This window comes from Hevea brasiliensis, chromosome 11, assembly GCF_030052815.1.
Source record: "Hevea brasiliensis isolate MT/VB/25A 57/8 chromosome 11, ASM3005281v1, whole genome shotgun sequence".
NCBI classification, from domain to species: Eukaryota; Viridiplantae; Streptophyta; class Magnoliopsida; order Malpighiales; family Euphorbiaceae; genus Hevea; species Hevea brasiliensis.
In genome coordinates this window covers 81,585,825-81,605,003 of record NC_079503.1, presented here as the reverse complement: position 1 = coordinate 81,605,003, position 19,179 = coordinate 81,585,825, and the positions used below count along the sequence as shown (strand labels likewise).

At 35.4% G+C, this 19,179-nt stretch overlaps 1 protein-coding gene across 1 annotated transcript; it reads right to left on the bottom strand.

Annotated features, from left to right (window-relative positions):
• Positions 1-14,681: 14,681 nt before the first annotated feature.
• LOC110659853 (very-long-chain aldehyde decarbonylase CER1-like) lies at positions 14,682-18,849 on the bottom strand. Its single transcript, XM_058130210.1, has 10 exons — positions 18,778-18,849; positions 18,200-18,417; positions 17,866-18,098; positions 17,428-17,647; positions 16,923-17,298; positions 16,733-16,840; positions 15,752-15,952; positions 15,498-15,590; positions 15,202-15,375; positions 14,682-15,108 (listed from the first exon to the last, which is right to left on the bottom strand). Exons 1-10 carry the CDS (start codon positions 18,835-18,837, stop codon positions 14,932-14,934), a joined length of 1,860 nt encoding a protein of 619 aa, XP_057986193.1. The 5' UTR covers positions 18,838-18,849; the 3' UTR covers positions 14,682-14,931.
• Positions 18,850-19,179: the final 330 nt, after the last annotated feature.

Here is a 19,179-nt window from a genome sequence, read left to right as displayed (position 1 = left end):
ATCCACTCATTCATACATCTGCATTAACTTACCCATAGAAAGGGAGATACTGTAGGGGAAAGTGACCAAGACATTCTGGTCACTAATCCATTGGGCCACAGTGTAGTGGTGAACAAAGTGTACAAGGGTTGCCCGTTAAGGATTCAGGGGTATGAATTCATAGCAGACCTGATTGAATTGCCTTTCCATGAGTTTGACGTGATTTTAGGAATGGACTGGTTGTCACGTCATCAGGCAATGGTTGATTGTAAACTGAAGAGGATTTCCTTGAAAACTTCTGAGGGTAATGAGATCACAGTTGTGGGGGAAAGGACAGATTTCTTGTCTAATGTCATCTTAACCACAGTTGCAAGAAAACTGATGAGAAAAGGCTGTGAAGCCTACCTAGCACATGTGGTTGACACTAGGCAGGCTAACCAAATCTGTGTGACATACCCATAATAAGAGACTTCCCATATGTGTTCCTTGAAGAATTGCCTGGCTTGCCACCAGAAAGGGAAGTCGAATTTATTATTGAGATACTGCCGGGTACAACACCAATCTCTATTGCTCCTTATAGGATGGCACCTACTGAGTTAAAGGAGCTGAAAATCTAGTTGCAGGAGTTACTGGATAAGGGGTTTATACGCCCTAGTGTGTCACCATGGGGAGCTCCAGTGCTGTTTGTGAAAAAGAAAGATGGGACTTTGAGGTTATGCATCGATTACCGACAGTTGAATAAAGTAACAGTGAAGAACAAATATCTATTGCCTAGAATTGATGATCTTTTTGATCAGTTGAAGGGAGCAGGAGTACTTTCCAAAATTGATCTCAGATCAGGGTATTATCAGTTAAGGGTGAAGGATGCAGATGTGCCAAAGACTGCATTCAGGACCCGGTATAGGCATTATGAGTTTCTAGTGATGCCCTTTGGCTTAACAAATGCACCAGCAATATTCATGGACCTTATGAACCGTATCTGTGACACCCCTTACTCGTCTACAATGTAGCCGAGCAAGATATGCCACACAGTGTATCGGAACACCCTATTTTAATTCAATCATTTTTATTCTTCCTAATTTATTTTTATCATAGTTATGGAGTACAATTTGTGAAATATAATTCATTTCAGTCATTTATTGAAATCAAAAATTTATTTGAGGTTCTGCAAATTTTATAGAAAATTCGGAAGAGTACCGGCTAAAAATAGAGAAAACAGTTCTTCGGAACCTGTGAAAAACATTTCCACTATTTTCAATCAATCCCAAACTCCATTTCATCAACAAAATCTCAATATTTTTTTTTCAACAACATTTCCATTTCTCAATCATTCATCTCATATGATAATCATGTAAAAGTCATAAATAAATATTCACTTTTTCATTCATAAACACAATTTCCACTATTTACATTAATACCAAAATACATTACATAAGTTTTAATTACATATGAGAAAATAAAAGTTAATTACAAAATACCCAAAATGAAACCTAGTGTCCTACTAATGCACTGACGTTGGTGAGGTGACACGGACACTATGCAGAGCTGCAGAAGGTCTCACCCAGTCTGTGGTCTACTGGGCTCTCGGTCGGTCTCTCCAGAACCTACGCGTGGCAAAAGCAACGCGCTAAGCAATAATGCTTAGTGGTGCCAATAATAAAATAAAAAGAAATAACAGAAAATAAATATGCAGTGAATGTATTGATGTCTCATTTCAAACAAATTTTCGATGAGTATTTGTAGTCTTACTTATTTTGTACTTGTTATATTCATTATTTCATTAAATTTACCCACTTTCATTTTTGGTTGCCCAAGTAACCTATACTGGACCACTGGACTGGATAAACGGGTAAACTAGCACTGGGTATCAAGTACCTCGGGCCGTCACACCATTGGTCACATATGTGTCTCCTGGTGTGCAACAGAACAGCTAATAAGTTGTAATAACATTAGGCACAAGGCCAAGTCTCAACACAATGTTAGAATGGCTAAAAGCCATAAAATCACAGAATGGCATAATGCCATGTGTAGTACTGCTAACTGAACCCAATTGGCATGCCAACCTATCCAAACCAATCTTGCTAGGTGTACTAGGGCATGTTATACTTTTAAATTTTACAATTCTTGAAATTTAAGTTTAGGTGTTACTATTCATTTCATTAGTCAACTAAAATGTTGACTTTTGCATTGACAATAGGTATATTGGTTTAAATATCATCAACATACCACATTTTGCATTTTAAATTTGTTGGTATTGGTTGCCAATACCAATTCTAAGCTTAAAGTTAATTGGACAGAATTTTCAGTTTTCAAACTTTGGGTTTACTGTTCCATTGGTCATTTTTGTAGTGGGAATTTGGCAAAATGATCAACATGAAAGTTGTTCCTTATTTTGTCTAGTTGAATTTCTTTTTTTGAATCACTCCATTTGGAGTTTTGTAGCTCAAGTTATGGCCCAAAGACACACAACTGGCCGAATTGAAAGTTTGTCTAGAATTTCTGGACTGACCAAATCTATAGTGTTATGAATAGTGATTGCAACTCACTTTTTAATTATGTTCTGGTCATAATTTGGGTTAGGTTTCTTCATGAAAGTTGTTGGTCTATATCTCAGCTTGTTTTTGGTAAAATTTCAGGTCAATTGGACCTTTCTACACTGAGTTATGGCTAAATGACCAAACACTATTCATTTGGTCATTTTGCCCAGGCAGACTGCAGGTCACCCGGATTAGGGCAAGCTTTTGGTCCACTTGGTTTGGTTTTATGGGCATGGTTTCTTCACCAAAGTTGTACCATTATCTGTCTAGTTTCATGTCCAATTGGCCTTGCACCAATTGAACCTCTACAATTCAAGTTATTGCTACCCAAACCTGCTGGACTCATGCCCAGCCCTGCAGGTCACCAAGGGCACCCACACCAACTTCATTTCCCACTACATAAACCACTTCATTTCTCATTCACACAAAACCAAATGGTCATTAATTGACCATTAAAACTTACTTTCACCATTACATGATCAACATCTCAATTTTGGGTCCAAACCCTAGCTCTACCATTTTAATTTTTCAAACACATACAATCAATGGATCAATTCATACTCCTAATGATGCAGACACAAGTTTAAAGAATTAATTGACACTAACCTTTGTTGGAGAGTTTCCCTAGCTTAGAAAACTTCTTGATTTTTCTTTCTTTTTGCTGCCCAAAGCTTCCTCAAGGTGCTAGGTTAATTTTTGTGAAGAAGGCTAGGGTTTTGGAGTGAGATTTGGCGAGCTTGGGAGCTTGGGTGCTTTAATGGAGTTTTCCTTCCTCTCTCTCTCTCTCCACGTTTTTGGCTGCCCCAAAGGTTGAAGAAGCAACTGATTTTTCTTTCTTTTTTTCTACCCATTAAGTCATTTTAAATAAGTTAATGCCATGTGTCAAAGTTTGATTGGGTGGGAGGATTTTTAATGAGATCATAATGATGTCATAATTCCAATTCTTTAATTTTCTTTCCTTTTCTTGTCTACTAAATTTCAATTTAATTTTTAGCAATATTTATTCACATATTATGTCATAATAATTATTTACTTAACTGGACAAGTTGGCCAAAAATCATCTCTGAAGACGAAATGACCAAAATGCCCTCCGTTTGGCTTAACAGACTAAAATTATCTGTACCGATTTAAAAATTTTTCTAAACCTTTTCTTGGCATTCTAATGCCATAGAAACCTCAATGACCCTTCTTTGGAGTCTCAAAATTTATTTTATGAATTTTCCCCCGGGTCTAGGGCTCCTAGTTGCGAGAACCGCAACTTCCCACTGGTTTATCCATCGCTAGGGCACCAGCTCATTTAATTTGGTTGTATTTATTTCTAAAATTTTTTCTAAATTTTTCTTATTAATATTTGAGTTAATTATGGTTCCTCACTTTAGTTTAAATATTTTTCTGGACGTTCTAGCTGTCCGGACCGACACTGGTCACCGGAACAGTAGAATGTACGGAGTTGCTACAGGGAGAGTGTTACAGTATCTTCCATCCATACGTAGATCAGTTCGTAGTGGTCTTTACTGATGATATTTTAGTGTATTCCAAGACTAGGGAAGAACATGATGAACATTTGAGGATTGTTCTGCAAACCCTGAGAGAAAAGAAGCTGCATGCTAAGTTGTCCAAGTGTGACTTTTGGTTGAATGAGATTGTATTCCTTGGCCACATAGTATCAGCTGATGGGATTAGAGTGGATTCCAAGAAAATAGAAGCAGTAATGGAATGGAAGCCTCCCAGAAATACAACTGAGGTCAGAAGTTTCTTGGGGCTAGCTGGGTAATACAGAAGATTTGTGAAGGGATTCTCTTTAATAGCTGCTCCAATGACCAAGTTGTTACACAAGAATGTCATATTTGACTGGAATGACAAATGTCAGACTAGTTTTGAGAAGTTGAAGGCTATGTTGACAGAGGCACCAGTGTTAACACAGCCAGTATTGGGAAAGGACTTTGTGGTCTACAGTGATGCCTCTCATAATGGGTTAGGGTGTGTATTGATGCAAGAAAGGAAGGTGGTTGCCTATGCTTCCAGGCAGTTAAGGCCACATAAACAGAATTACCCTACCCATGATCTAGAACTTGCAGCAATTATCTTTGCACTGAAGATATGGAGGCACTACTTGTATGGTGAAAAGTGCTACATTTACACAGACCACAAAAGTCTAAAATATTTGCCAACCCAGAAGGATAACCTTAGACAGAGGCGATGGATTGAGTTCAGGAAGGACTATGATTGTGTGATTGATTACCATCCTGGGAAGGCAAATGTAGTTGCTGATGCTTTGAGCAGAAAATCCATCACAGCTTTGAGATCATTGAATGCCCGTCTATCTTTGGCTCGAGATGGAGCTATTTTGGCTGAGTTGCAAGTGAGACCAAACCTGCTACAGCAGATTTTAGATGAGCAGAAGGTAGATGAGAAGTTAATGACTACTGTGAGTAAAATCTCAGAAGGGAAAGCAACTGACTATGAAGTGAAAGCAGATGGCTGTCAGTACTCCAAAGGAAGAGTATGTGTACCAGATGATGAGGAATTGAAAGCCAATATTCTGAAAGAGGCACATACCAATATTTATGCTATGCACCCAGGAAGTATAAAAATGTATCATGACCTGAAGCTTCATTATTGGTGGCCTGGTATGAAGAAGGACATAGCTGATTATGTGACTAAATGCTTGACATGTCAGCAAGTCAAGGCAGAACATCAAGTTTCATCCGGTTTGCTACAGCCTATACGCATACCTGAATGGAAATGGGATCGGGTCACCATGGATTTTGTAAGTGGTCTACCTCTCACCCAGAAGAAGCATGATGCAGTATGGGTGATAGTAGATAGATTGACGAAGTCAGCACACTTTCTGCCAATTAGGACTGACTACTCACTGGAGAAGTTAGTAGAATTGTATATCAGTGAGATAGTTAGACTGCATGGAATTTCACTTTCCATCATATCTGATCGAGACCCAAGGTTTACATCGAGATTTTGGAAGAAGTTGGATGAATCCTTAGATACACAACTCCACTTCAGCATAATTTTTCATCCTCAGACGGATGGGCAATCAGAAAGAGTAATCCAGGTAAACAATTGAAACCAATTGAACTAATACAAATATTGAACTGAAATGATAATAATAACATGAAATATATGTTAGGTCCTTGAGGATATGCTGAGGAGTTGTGTTATTGAGTTTGAGGGCAGTTGGGATAGATACCTCCCACTGGCAGAATTTACATACAACAATAGCTACCAAGCTAGCATCCAAATGGCCCCATATGAAGCACTGTATGGGAGGAAATGTAGAACTCCTGTGTGCTGGACTGAATTGGGTGAAGATAAACTGGTAGGGCCAGACCTGGTGAAACAAACTAAGGAGAAGGTAAAGCTAATCAAAGCCAATCTGAAGGTTGCCTCAGACAGACAAAAATCCTATGCCGACCTGAAGAGAAAAGAAATAGAATATGAAGTTGGAGATAAAGTGTTCCTCAAGGTGTCACCATGGAAGAAGGTACTAAGGTTTGGAAGAAAAGGTAAGTTAAGCCCTAGGTTCATTGGCCCATATGAAGTCATTGAACGTGTGGGTCCAGTGGCCTACAGGCTAGCTTTACCACCAGAGCTGGGCAAGATCCATAATGTGTTCCACGTATCTATGCTAAGAAGATACCGCTCAGATCCTTCACATATCATCACCATGGAAGAAATTAAAGTACAACTAGATTTGACATACAAAGAAGAACCCATACGGATCTTGGCTCGGGAAGTGAAAGAGTTAAGGAATAAGCAGATTCCACTGGAAAAAGTGCTTTGGAGGCACCATAACACCGAAGAGGCAACTTGGGAAAGTGAAGAGACGATGAGGCAACAGTTCCCTCAACTGTTTGCATCAGGTAAATTTCAAGGATGAAATTTAAATTAGAGGGGAAGAGTTATAACACCCTCACTGTAGCAATTCCATGCATTCTACTGTTTCGGTGACCAGTGTCGGTCCGAACAGCTAGAACGTCTGAAAAAATATTTAAACTAAAGTGAGGAACCATAATTAACTCAAATATTAATAAGAAAAATTTAGGAAAAATTTTAAAAATAAAATACAACCAAGTTAAATGAGCCGGTGCCCTAGCGATGGGTAACCCAGTGGGAAGTTGCGGTTCTCGCAACTAGGAGCCCTAAACCTAGAAGAAAATTCATAAAATAATTTTTGGGACTCCAAAGAAGAGTCATTGAGGTTACTAAGGAATTAAAATGCTAAGAAAATGCTTAGAAAAATTTTTCAATCGGTACAGACAATTTTGGTCTGTTAAGCTAAACAGAGGGCATTTTGGTCATTTTGTCTTCAGAGATGATTTTTGGCTGACTTGTCCAGTTAAGTGAATAATTGTTATAACATAAAATGTGAATAAATATTGCTAAAAATTAAATTGAAAATGAGTAAGGAAGAAAAGAAGAGAAAATAAAGGAAAATGCCAATTATGACATCATTATGATGTCATTTAAAAAAATTTCCACCAATCACATTAAATCACCACTTAATTAAGTAATAAAAGAGGATAATTGAGACAAAAAAAAAAAAAAAAAAAAAAAAAACAAAAGCCATCTGCCTTCTTCCCCAACCAAACCAGTCGAAACCCACTTCCCACCCCAACCTCCATGGAAGCTTCATGTAAGCTTGAGACAACCCACCAAATCACCTTGAACCCACTATCTTGCTTCACTAAAAAGTTATCTTGCAACTTGAACAACCTCTAGCCAGCAAAAAGAAGAAGGAAAAAGGAAGAAGGAAGTTTTGGAGACTTGGAAAAGTTAGCAAAAGAGGTTAGTGTCCAATCTCCTACCCCTTTGATTTAATTCATGTTTATTGGCATGAAATAAGTAGAAAATGTAAGAAAAACAAAATAAAACTTATGTGTGTCCATCCCTATAATTTTGGCAGCTTTGGGGTAGTTAGGGTTTGATGAAATTACTTGAAACAAAGTGTTTATGAGCTGCCCATAGCATGAGATGAGTGCTTGAACATGTAAGAGTAAGTGAAATGCAAGTGTGATGCATGAATGAACCTTGAAAATGTGGACACTTGAAAAAAATTAGGGTTTGCTCATGTAATGGTATGTTAACATTGTAATGGTCAATTAGTGACCATTTGAATATGTGTGAGGAGGAATTGAAATGCATAAGGATGTTGGAGTTGAATTTAGGCATGCTGCCCTTGGTGACCTGCAGGACTGATTGTGAGTCCAGTAGGTTTGGGCAGCCATAAATGGAGTTGTATAGGTTCCATTGGTGCAAGGCCAATTGGACATGAAACTAGACACATAATGGCACAACTTTGGTGAAGAAACCCTGCCCAGAAAACCAAACCAAGTTGACCTAAAAATTGCCCTAATCCGGGTGACTTACATTCTGCCTGGGCAAAATGACCAAATGAACAGTGTTCATTCATTTGGTCATAACTTAGTGTAGAAAGGTCCAATTGACCTAAAATTTACCAGAAGCAAGCTGAGACATACCTATACAACTTTCTTGAAGAAAATAAACTCAAATTTTGACCATAACATGTAACACCCCTATTTTCATAGCCTAGTATATGTTACTGTTTCGGTGACCGGTATTGGTCTGGACAATTAAGAGAATTAGAACCATACTTAAGACAACTAGATAAGCCCTGAACACAAATAATTAGTAATTGCCAATTAGTTAAGTATAAATAAGAAAAACAGAACATAAGAAGGTAAATGAGCCAAGAGTCACAGTGATGGGTGACCTTCTCGGGAAGGATTGCAAAGTCGATTTGAACTCAAATTTCGAACTGTAAAATGTGACACCGCGGTCCTTAGGACTATTACGAACATAGTGGAAAAGAGAAAATCATGAAAAAGAATTGTTAAGCTGGTCAAATAATTAGGTCAGGGATCCGGAAGAAATATCAAATAACTTACAAATCGGATTGAATCAGCAAGGGGCAATTTGGTCAATTCACCCCTAGAGCTGACTCCTGACCTAACTGTCCAATAAAATCAGAGAAAAGAAAATTTTGGGATTAGGAATTAAATTAAAGAACTAATGGAAAAATAAATGCAAAAGAAAAAGAAAATTGAAAAAATTTATTACATCACCTTTATGACATCATCATGATGTCAAAATTAATTTTTTTTTCCTACCTAAATTAACCAAGTCAAAAGCAATTTTAAAAGACATAAAATACTTAAAAAAAGAAAAGAAAAATCATTTTCTTCTTCCTTAACTCAAGTGTGCCGCCCCACTCCTCTCTCCCTCACTTCACCTCCATTAAAGCTCATTTTGAGCTTGAAGAAACCCTAAATTCGGCCATAGAAATTGCAGGCTCCTTAGTTAAAAGTTGTGTTTGAGCTTTGCAAAGAAGATTGAAGAAGGAATTGGGAAGGAAAGTGGAGAGATTTGAAGATTTGGAATTCAAAGTAAAGGTTAGTGATTTTCCTTCAAATTCTTTCTATTTTTATGAGTTAGATGCATGAAATAAATTGAAATTGATGAAATTATGTAAAGAAACTTGGAAATTTATTCATGTATGGACTTATGGGAAATTTGGCAGCCATGGGAATAGTGGATTTTATGGTGTTTTAGTAGAATTAAAGGTGAATGGGAGCTTGAATGAGCTGAGTGATTATGTTTATATACTTTGAATGAATAAAATGCAACAAAATTAGTGAGTTAGGGTTTTGGACCTAGGGTTTGAGAGACAAAATTTGGAGAAATGGTCAAATGGTGTGTTTAACCTTGTTTGAGATGAAAAATGGTCATTTATGACCAATTGAGATGTGTTGGAAGTGTTAGAAGTGAGTTTAAATTCGGACTGAAAATGGCCATGCTGCAGGTTACAAGTCCATGGCCATTTTTTTAAAGTTACAAGTCCAATTGGTGTGATGCCAATTGGGAATGAAAATAGACACAAAATGGAACATTTTTCATTTAGGAATCCTGCCCAAAAAGTGACTAAAACCTAGTGAACAAATTGACCAAATCCGGATTTGGCAATCTGACGTGTACAAAAATGACCCATTTGTTCATTTGGCCATAACTTGGGCTAGGCAGGTCTAAATGACCTGAAAGTTTACCAGTAGAAAGCTGAGATATAGACCTAAAACTTTCATGAAGAACACAAACCCAAATTATGCCCTTAACCAAGTCATTTGGCCACCCAAAGTTGGTGACCTAAAACTGCCAAAACCAGTTTGGTGCCCAGAAATCTGGGTTAAGTCTAATCCGGCAGCCTTGATTCAAATGGCTATAACTTGAGCTACAAAACTCCAATTGGAGTGATTCAAAAAGGAGAATAAAGTTAAGACAATAAAGAACAATTTCTATGAAGAAAACTTAGTCAAATTCTAACAGCAACATGAACAATGGAACAGTGCAACATAGGACACCAAAACTGAAAATTTGCAATTTTGCCTAAAAGACTTAAAATTTGAGAAAACAACCAAAACCAACAAATTAGGTAACCAAAATGTGGTATGTGGGTGAAATCAGAATTCCCATACCTATTAAGCATTAGAAAGTCAACAAATTGACTTGAATAGTATCATGAATAGTAACCCCAAAGTATAAATTTTAAAGAACATCAAGTTTAGCATATTAAAGCTAGATATAAGTAGATTTGAATTTATTTTTGGAGTTATGATAAATGGCGATACTGAAACACTGTGAAACTGTGTGTTTCAGTGGAAAAGAATACCGGAAAAGAACCCGAGACATCAAGTCAAGGCCAAGAGGTGACTCGTATAATGTTTGTGCACAACTAACTATTTTGTTACTTTTCACTTCTAAATTGATTTGAACAAGTTTACTTTATGATTTATAATTTTATTGTATTGAGGATTTTAATTTGTTGAATGAAATTGTATAAATTAAATGTAAATTTTCTTATGCATTTAAGGGTTTATTGCATGGTTTTGAGGATTGTAAATTTTAAGTTGATGTGTTGCCAACCTTGAGCATGAATTTATGATGATTAAATATGTTAATGATTTGTAAACACTTTGTAAATAGAAATTGTTTTGAATATGATTTGAAATCACAGTTGACATGGCAAAATATGTTGTGAATTCTCATTAGCTTGTCTAGTGAGATATCTCCTCCACTAGATGGGGCGAGTTCCTTCATCTCTGGCTTGCCAGTTGGGGAAGAGTTTGAATGAGTACTTATATATACTAGCTAGTCTTTATTCCTCCCTTTTAGCCTCGGTTATTGGGAGAGTGTGAAATGTTGTGGTGTAAAACACGGCATCTATTTGAATTTTGGGTCATGGGTTCAACTGTGTGAATTGTTGGCAACTCCCTTTAAATTATGCATAGTTTGATAAATTGTGGTTGAAATAAATAATTTGTCAGTGATTCAAAATATTTTTGTATTGTTTTGGGATTTAAAAGAAATGTAGATAAATAGTTACTATTTGATCAAAATGTTATTCAAATGAATAATTTGCATGAATGAAAATATTGATTTCTGAATGTTATGAATTTTGAAGAATTTAGAAATTTTAAATTTTTATTTGTTATGAATTGTCAAGCATAACTTGTATTAAGTTTTAAATTATTAGTTTGTGCATCACTGAGTTTACCACTCAGCGATAGCTTTGTATGCTGTCGCAAGTGAAAGAAGATATAAAGCAGCTGAGCAACATTACTAAAAGGCATAGTGAGACTATCTTCGGGTATATCATAGGTATACCCTTGTACTTTAGATTTTGATGTAATTTTGTAATTGTATGTATGAAATTTACTTTGAGCAGTTGTACCAACTCTTTTGTAATATATTTTTGGATTGTAATTAAATACAAATTATTATAAGGTTATCTTGAGATTTTATGTATTTATAAAGTTTTGCACTACTAAATTTTTAATAATCCCATGAATGTAAATATTAATTTTGTTACCTTAATGAGAGGTTTCAATGTTTGATTTAATTTAAACTGTGTATTGAGTTGCTTATATTGATTTGTGAAATGAGATTGAATAATGGAGTTGTGATTGAGAAAAATATTAGGAGTGTCTTTATTTTCAAGTTTTGAAGAACTATTTTCTCAAAATACAGACGGCACTCTGCCGAAATTTTTATAAAAATTGCGGAGATTTTAAATATCTAAAAATTTAGTTTATGTTTGAACTTTAAATAAAGGTTTTTAAAATATGAAAAAAAATTTTACCCACCAATTTAAAAATGAACGAAAATTATTTTAAAATCCCTAGTAGTATATTTAAGGGGTTACCGGTAGGCGAAGTACGGTAATTCATTAGGTGTACTACGGGAGCATGTTACATCTTACGAGGAGTAGGGTGTGACATAAAATGTCCAAAAACTGACCTGCAGTCAGTGTACAAAACCTGCAGAATTGGTTTTGCCCAGAAAAATCTAGAAAATTGCAATCCGACCAGTTATGGTATTTAGGCCACAACTTGAGCTAAAAAACTCAAAATGGAGTAATTCAAAAAAAGAAATGTAACTAGACACAATAAGGAACAACTTTCATGATGACAATTTTATCAAATTCCTACTGTACAAATGACCAATGGAATAGTAAACTTAGTGCTTGAAATCTGAAAATTGTGAATAATAACACTAAGCTTTCAAATGGTATTGTCAACCAATACCAACAAATTTAGAATGTAAAATGTGGTATGTTGGGGATATTAGAACCAATATACCTATTGTCTATGAAAAAGTCAACATTTTAGTTGACTAATGAAATGAATAGTAATAATTAAACTTCAATTTCAAGAATTGTAAAATTTAAAAGTGTAACATGCCCTAGTGCACCTAGTAAGATTGGTTTGGATAGGTTGGCATGCCGAGGGTTCGATTAGCGATCGCACATGGCATTATGCCATTCTGTAATTTTATGGCTTTTAGCCATTCTGAAATTATGGTGATACTTGGCCTTGTGCCTAATATTTATTACAGCTTATTAGCTGTTCTGTTGCACACCGGGAGGTACATATGTGACCGATAGTGTGACGGTCCGAGGTACTTGATACCCAGTGCCAGTTTACCTGTTTATCCAGTCCAGTCATTCAGTATAGATTACTTGGGCAACCAAAAAAGAAAATTGATAAATTTTATGAAATAATGAATAGAACAAGTACCAAATAAATAAGACTACAAATAATTATCAAAAAATTGTCTGCATTGAGACATCAATACATTCACTGCATATTTATTTCCTTTTAGTTCTTCTATTTTATTATTGGCACCACTAAGCATTATTGCTTAACGCGTTACTTTTTGCCACGTGTAGGTTCAGGAGAGACCGACAGAGAGCCCAGTAGACCACAGACTGAGTGAGGCCATCCACAGTTCTGCATAGTATCCATGTCATCTCACCGACTTCAGTGCATTGGTAGGACACTAGGTCCCATTTTGGTATTTTATAATTAAGCTTTTATTTTCTCATGTATAATTGAGACTCATGTAATATATTTTGGTATTAATATAAATAGTCAAAATTTGTGTTTATAAATGAAAAATTGAGTATTTATTTATGATTTGTATATGATAATCATGTGAAATGAATGAATGAGAAATAGAAGTATTGTTGAGAAATATTGAGACTTTGTTGATATAATGGAGTTTGGGAATGATTGAAAATGTATTGGAAGTGTTTTTCACAGGTTCCGAAGAACTGTTTCTCCATTTTTAGCCGGTACTCTGTTGGATTTTCTATAAAATTTTCGGAACCTCAAATAAATTTATAATTTCAATAAATGACTCAAATGAGATAAATTTAACAAATTGCACTTCATAACTATATATAAAAAAAATAAATTAAGGAAGAATATAAAAATGATTGAAATAAAATACGGTATTCCGGTACACTGTGTGACATATCTTACTTGGCTATACTGTAGACGGGTAAGGGATGTCACATACTACTAACAAGGACATGCCTTAGAAAACAATTAGTAAAGGTAGGCTCTTATTCTAAGGTAAGCCTAAGTGAAGAGGGTGCCTAACACTTTCTCCTCTCGTACCCACTATCTCGAACCTCAATCTTTTAGGCTCTAGTTAAGAAGGGTAGTGGACCTGTGCAAGAGGGTAAGTAGCCATTAATGTCCCTTCTATTTAATTTGTCCCAATTATTACCTAAGTGGTGATTCTTTTCCTCTACTTTAGTGATATTGATATCCAAGTTTCATAGCAGTGTTATGCGAAAGCAATATTAAACCAAGATCATAACACATGATCCCCCTTAATTTGAAGAATGGAGGAGATTGCACCTTGAGATTCTTAATTTCCACATTTCTAGGCGCCTATAACCTCCTTCCGAATCTTGAGGCCATTTGAGAACTATGTTCGATATGAACTTGCTCACATCCCACATGTATTCGAACTAGATCCCTGAATCTAGGGTCAAAGGTTGGTTCAGTCCCAAATATAGTTACAATCGTTGGGTATTTGCTAAGGGGTCATATCAAGAAATTAATTAAATAGATAAGTAGTCATATCAAGAAATTAATTAAATAGATAAGCATAGTCCCTTAATTTAATCATATAAGCATACACAAGATACATTAGTATAGTAGCAACAAATTCATAAATAGCTAGAATTTAATGGGGGTAATGCGTAACAAGCTAAAATTTACTAGGTGAAAATGATATATATAATAAATTCATTCTAATTATTGATTATGGTGAGATATAGAATCCATCACAATCAATGATTAATGAAATTATTTTACACATATTAGTTATATTAAAAAAAAAATTTTTAGCTGCAGGGATAGTTCAAGTTTTAAAGCTATGTTAAAGAATTGCTTGCCAAACTTTGTAAACATTGAACATGGAGTAACCACACTCATGCACAATCCATCCTTCTAAGGCATGCATTCATCACCTTTCTAGGCAACCAAACACTTAAAAAGTTTTTAAAATTAAAATTTTACTTGTAACTTTCAGTGTACTTTTTTTTCAAAAAAAAAAAAAAATTTGTTTGCCCCTCTAATATATTCTTTTTCAATCTCTGCATTTTTATGTAAATTTGATTCATATATTTGTATATTATTTAGTTTTAATCTCTTAATATTTTATATTTTTATTTGATCGCCATATTTTTAATTTGTTAAGATTTTATTTTTATTTTTGACCCGCAAAAGAAGAATTTCTATATGCTTATATAGAGGAAAGATATGGAGAAAGAGTAATTAATTAAATAAATAAGCATAGTCTTTTGATTTAATCTTATAAGCATATTGCGCAAGATACAATAGTATAGTAACAGCCAATTCATAAATTAGCTAGAATTTATGAGGCTAATGTGTAGCAAGCTAAAAATTATTGGGTGAAAATGATATATATAATAAATTCATTCCAATTATTGATAATGGCGAGATATAAAATCCATCAAAATCAATTATTAGAACGAAATTACTTTACATATATTAGTTATATTGAAGAATTAATTTTTCGTAGCAGCAGGGATAGTTAAAGGTTTGAAGCCATGTTGAAGAGTTGCTTGCCAAACTTTATCAACGTTGAACATGGAGTAACCGCACTCATGCACATTCCATCCTTCTAAGGCATGCACTATTCCAGCCACTCGCCATGCACTCATCACCCTTCTGGGCAACCAATTCTGACATATATTGTTTTACACCATATATGCACAGTTACTTGTCTATCATATCAAATGGAAAAGTGGCCATATACAAATAGAATCTTTACCTACCTCACAAGAGTCCACATTTTCAAGAGATGTAGGAGCCACCATTGCTGGTGTGCTATGGTAAAAGCAGTCCTTTCTCATTTTTTTCGGTGGAAATTGGGAAAAGGGAATAAATACCGTTCCTTTTATTGCTTTTTTTTGCTCCTCTTCATTCAATCCATCGTCCACTAGCCATGTCTGCACAAATTCATTCAACATCTTAATTCTTTTTCTACTTAAACTACTATAGCTAATGGAATTATACTAAAATATTTAACTACTTTTAACCAAGCCAATTATACATATATGTATTTACATACCTTAAAAGAAAAATTGCTTGAAAGAACTAGATTATACTCGCTGCCAAATGATGCCTTAAGCTTCTCATAATCTTCCTTGAGGATAGTTGCTACCTAAAATAAATTCAACTCTAAGGTATAATTTCCATGCTTAGAAGGCTAGATAATGTGTCTAGTATAGTAGTAGTTACTTAAAAGGTGGCCCTTCCATATATGGTTAATTAAATTGAAATCAATGAAGCTAGCTGACTAATATATAAGGCTTAATATAACACCTGGATTCCCTTCTGGCACAGGGCTAAGGCAACAGCACAAGCAACCTTATTCGGCATGCCCCTGAGGAGAACTTCGGTAGTCCCTTTAGGAATGCTACTAAGCACAACAGCTACTGCTAGACTGCTTCCATCCACTAGCGTTGTTTTGAGGTTTGGATGCCTATGCACATAAAGCTCACCGTATCTATTCAAATCTTTCCCCTGCAGAGTTCATTTTTATATTAATTATTGGCTATTGGCCAAATAAATCTAAACCTTTATTTTAATTGCTGATTGTATTCAATACTTTTAATTTTGGATAATTTAATCATAATTTTCAAAATTGAAAAATTTTTATTCAAAATTCAAAAACCAATTTAGAGATTTTTTTAAACCCGAATTATCATGTGGTATGCCATGTCATATTTTCTAATTTTTTTTTATTTGAATCGTATCTCTCTCTCTCCCTCGTTCTCTCTCTTTTCCCTTCTATCTCCCTTGTTCTCTCTCTCTCTCACCCTCTCTCTCCATCATTACCTCTCCCCCCCCCCCCATTCTCTCCCTCTCTCTCTCTCTCTCTCTCTCCAAATAAAAGATTAGGGATTCCACACTAAGTGAGCTTGACTGCTCAGAACAGAGAGAGAGAGAGAGAGAGAGAGAGAGAGAGAGAGAGAGAGAGAGAGAGAGAGGCGAGAGAGAGGGAGAGAACGAGGGAGAGAGAAAGAGATGAATCAAATATAAAAAAATTAAAAAATGTGACATGGTATGCTACATGGCAATCCAAGTGTAAGAAGTCAAAATCCCCAAATTAGTTTAATTTTGAATTTTTGATAAAATTCTTCAATTTTAAAAGTTATGATTAAAAACTATCCAAAATTAAAAGTTTTTGATATAATCAGCAGCCAAGGTAAAGGTTTGGTTATTTAGCTAAAAGGCCTTAATTATTTCCTAATGTTTTAAAATATATATATATATATATATATAACATCATCACTAGCTTGCCTGATTCAAGAGACCGAGACTCAGCACTTTAATGCCTTTTTTATCAGCTTCAAGTATGGCTTCTTCAATCTTGCGATTAATGGATTGATTTTGGGAATGCATGAAATACTGCATCAAGAAAACAACAGTGATGGAGCAGGAAGACAGCAAGAACAAAATGGTGAAATAGAATAATCCATTGATGATATACTTGGATATTGTACTTGGGTATGACCCAGGTTTGCAATGTGAGTTTGTCAAAGCGAAGCCTCTCAAGTACAAATGTACTACCATAAATCCAAGTCAACATCATGGTCCACAGGGTGACAGGCCACATTAAGCAGAGGTACCATTTGTATGTCTCGGGGCCAGAGGCCAAGTAGGGAAATCCCAGCCGTAGGTGATAGATGGACTGTGGGGTGGTAATATGGGTTAGGTGCACAACATCTGGGAATTCCTCTTTTCTTTTGAGTGAACATTCGTAAATGGTGTCAGAAGATTTATCCACTGTACCATAGATGTAATCGTAAATGGGCATGAAAAGAGAGTAATTGGCTCGGAACTGAGTGTGGTGAAGAGAATGGAACCTGCAATATATGCATTAATTTATTGGATGTCAAAAAATAGCAGCACTGTAAAGAAACTAATATATGAGAAATACAAAAATATTTGTATTGTAGCATGGAAAAGGCAAAGCCAAAGAGGATGATACTTACGAAGGGGTGTACATAAGATACTTGAGGGGAGGGAAAATGGGAAAAAGCCAATTGGGAATGAGCTCGAAGTTGCAGTGGCCCATATTGTTCATGAAGTCGATGAAAGTACCGTAACCATATAAACTTGCAATTGAGGCCGTTCCAGTAAACAACGTTGTCAACATTGGTATTGCAAATAGCACGACGTATGACAAGAGTTCCACAAAAGGGTGAACCACAGCTGCGTCCAATCCATATTTAATTAACCAAACTAATTTTCTCTTATTATTAACCTACAATTTAATTAATTTTATTTCCATATATGCATAGTTCAAACTTAGTTTTTCATGTCAAAATTCTAAATTATAAATACCAAGAATCTCGATTTGCATCCTGGCCCATTAATTAACATTCATAGGCAGAAAGTTATAATGTTTGACCAAGATGCATAAGTCTTACAGGTAATGGGCTCGGTGACAATGGACGAATGGTGGTGGGAATGGTAGCGGGAGTAGAGATAGTGGTGGTGCAGAAGTTGGTGAAGCCAATAGTAAAGAAACTCTACCGGCCCCGCATGAAGCAACATTGTGAGGATTACTCCATCGATTCTCCACATAGGCAAATGAGTGGCCCCCGGAATTACCGCGGAAACGATGTAGAAAAGGATCCCACTGACCAGTATCTGATCATCCCTGTCAATTCAACCAAAAGATGAGACCTTCAATTTTTTTTTTTTAAAAAAAAGAGAGAAATTCATCTGTAAATTAACAACTGTTCTTGTACGTATACGGACCAGTTTCTTTCTCTATCTACTTGGTCGAATTCAATGCATTTGTCGACGATCCTGTTACTCCCTTTGGCTGTACGGTAGCGGGAAAGGATAATCCAAAACTGGTTGTGGATCATTCTCCACAACAAAAATGGGAAAATGAGAAAGCTTGACAAATCATTTTCTCCTCTAACCACGTACGAGTATATGTTTTGAATGACCCAGGGAGCCAATATCATATGCTGCACTCCCACAAACCACCCTATTCTTTGTTACTAATTAAATTTTATGCAAATTAATCGTACAAGCATATTGTCTAAGCGTTTTTACTTTTATGATATTACATGCATATATACATATATACTATATTATGTGAAATTTGATCAACGTCCAGTTCGAAGAAAAAAGGGAAAAAAAAGAAGATTGACGTCTACAGTCTACTGCCTTCATTTAATATAAGTACATGGCAGCTTAACTGTGTGACCATTGAGTAATGACATATGCGTCCTCTTTGAGTGAGTGTGTGTGTGTGTGTGTGTGTGTGTGTGTGTTTTAGAGAGCAAGAGAGACTATGAAAATTGGAAAAAAAAGGAAGGTTAGACCTTGAAGCTTCCGAGAGGCTTCCATGGATAGTCAGTGAGAATTCCAGGCGTAGAAGCCATATTTGTTTGCTGTATTTCTATTTTGCAACTCGCAATTTGTGTGTGTGAATATATATAATCGCGCATGCCTTACTCGTTGGGGGATTAATAGGAGTGGTGAGCCCCAACCTATTAAATGAAAAACATTATTTGAATAATAGGGCAAAAGATTTTGCAAAAGTTTGGTATGTATATATTTATCTATATATTATATATCTACATAAATGTGGGAAGGGGAGGCAAAACATTAGCATTACTTAAAATAGCTACTATAATTTATTAATATGACAGTTAAAAACTCAATTTAATTTGCTATTACAAATTAATTTATTTAATTTTTTAAAAAAATTAATTTTAAAGTTT

What these genes read in the sequence shown, in the direction of transcription:
- LOC110659853 (XM_058130210.1), bottom strand. Translation starts at nt 18,837, where the DNA reads ATGGCTTCTACGCCTGGAATTCTCACTGACTATCCATGGAAGCCTCTC. An exon ending in GTAGATAGAGAAAGAAACTG is followed by an intron (nt 18,099 to 18,199) that starts GTCCGTATACGT and finishes TTGAATTGACAG; the next exon opens with GGATGATCAGATACTGGTCA. An exon ending in TGTGCCAGAAGGGAATCCAG is followed by an intron (nt 15,591 to 15,751) that starts GTGTTATATTAA and finishes AATTTATTTTAG; the next exon opens with GTAGCAACTATCCTCAAGGA.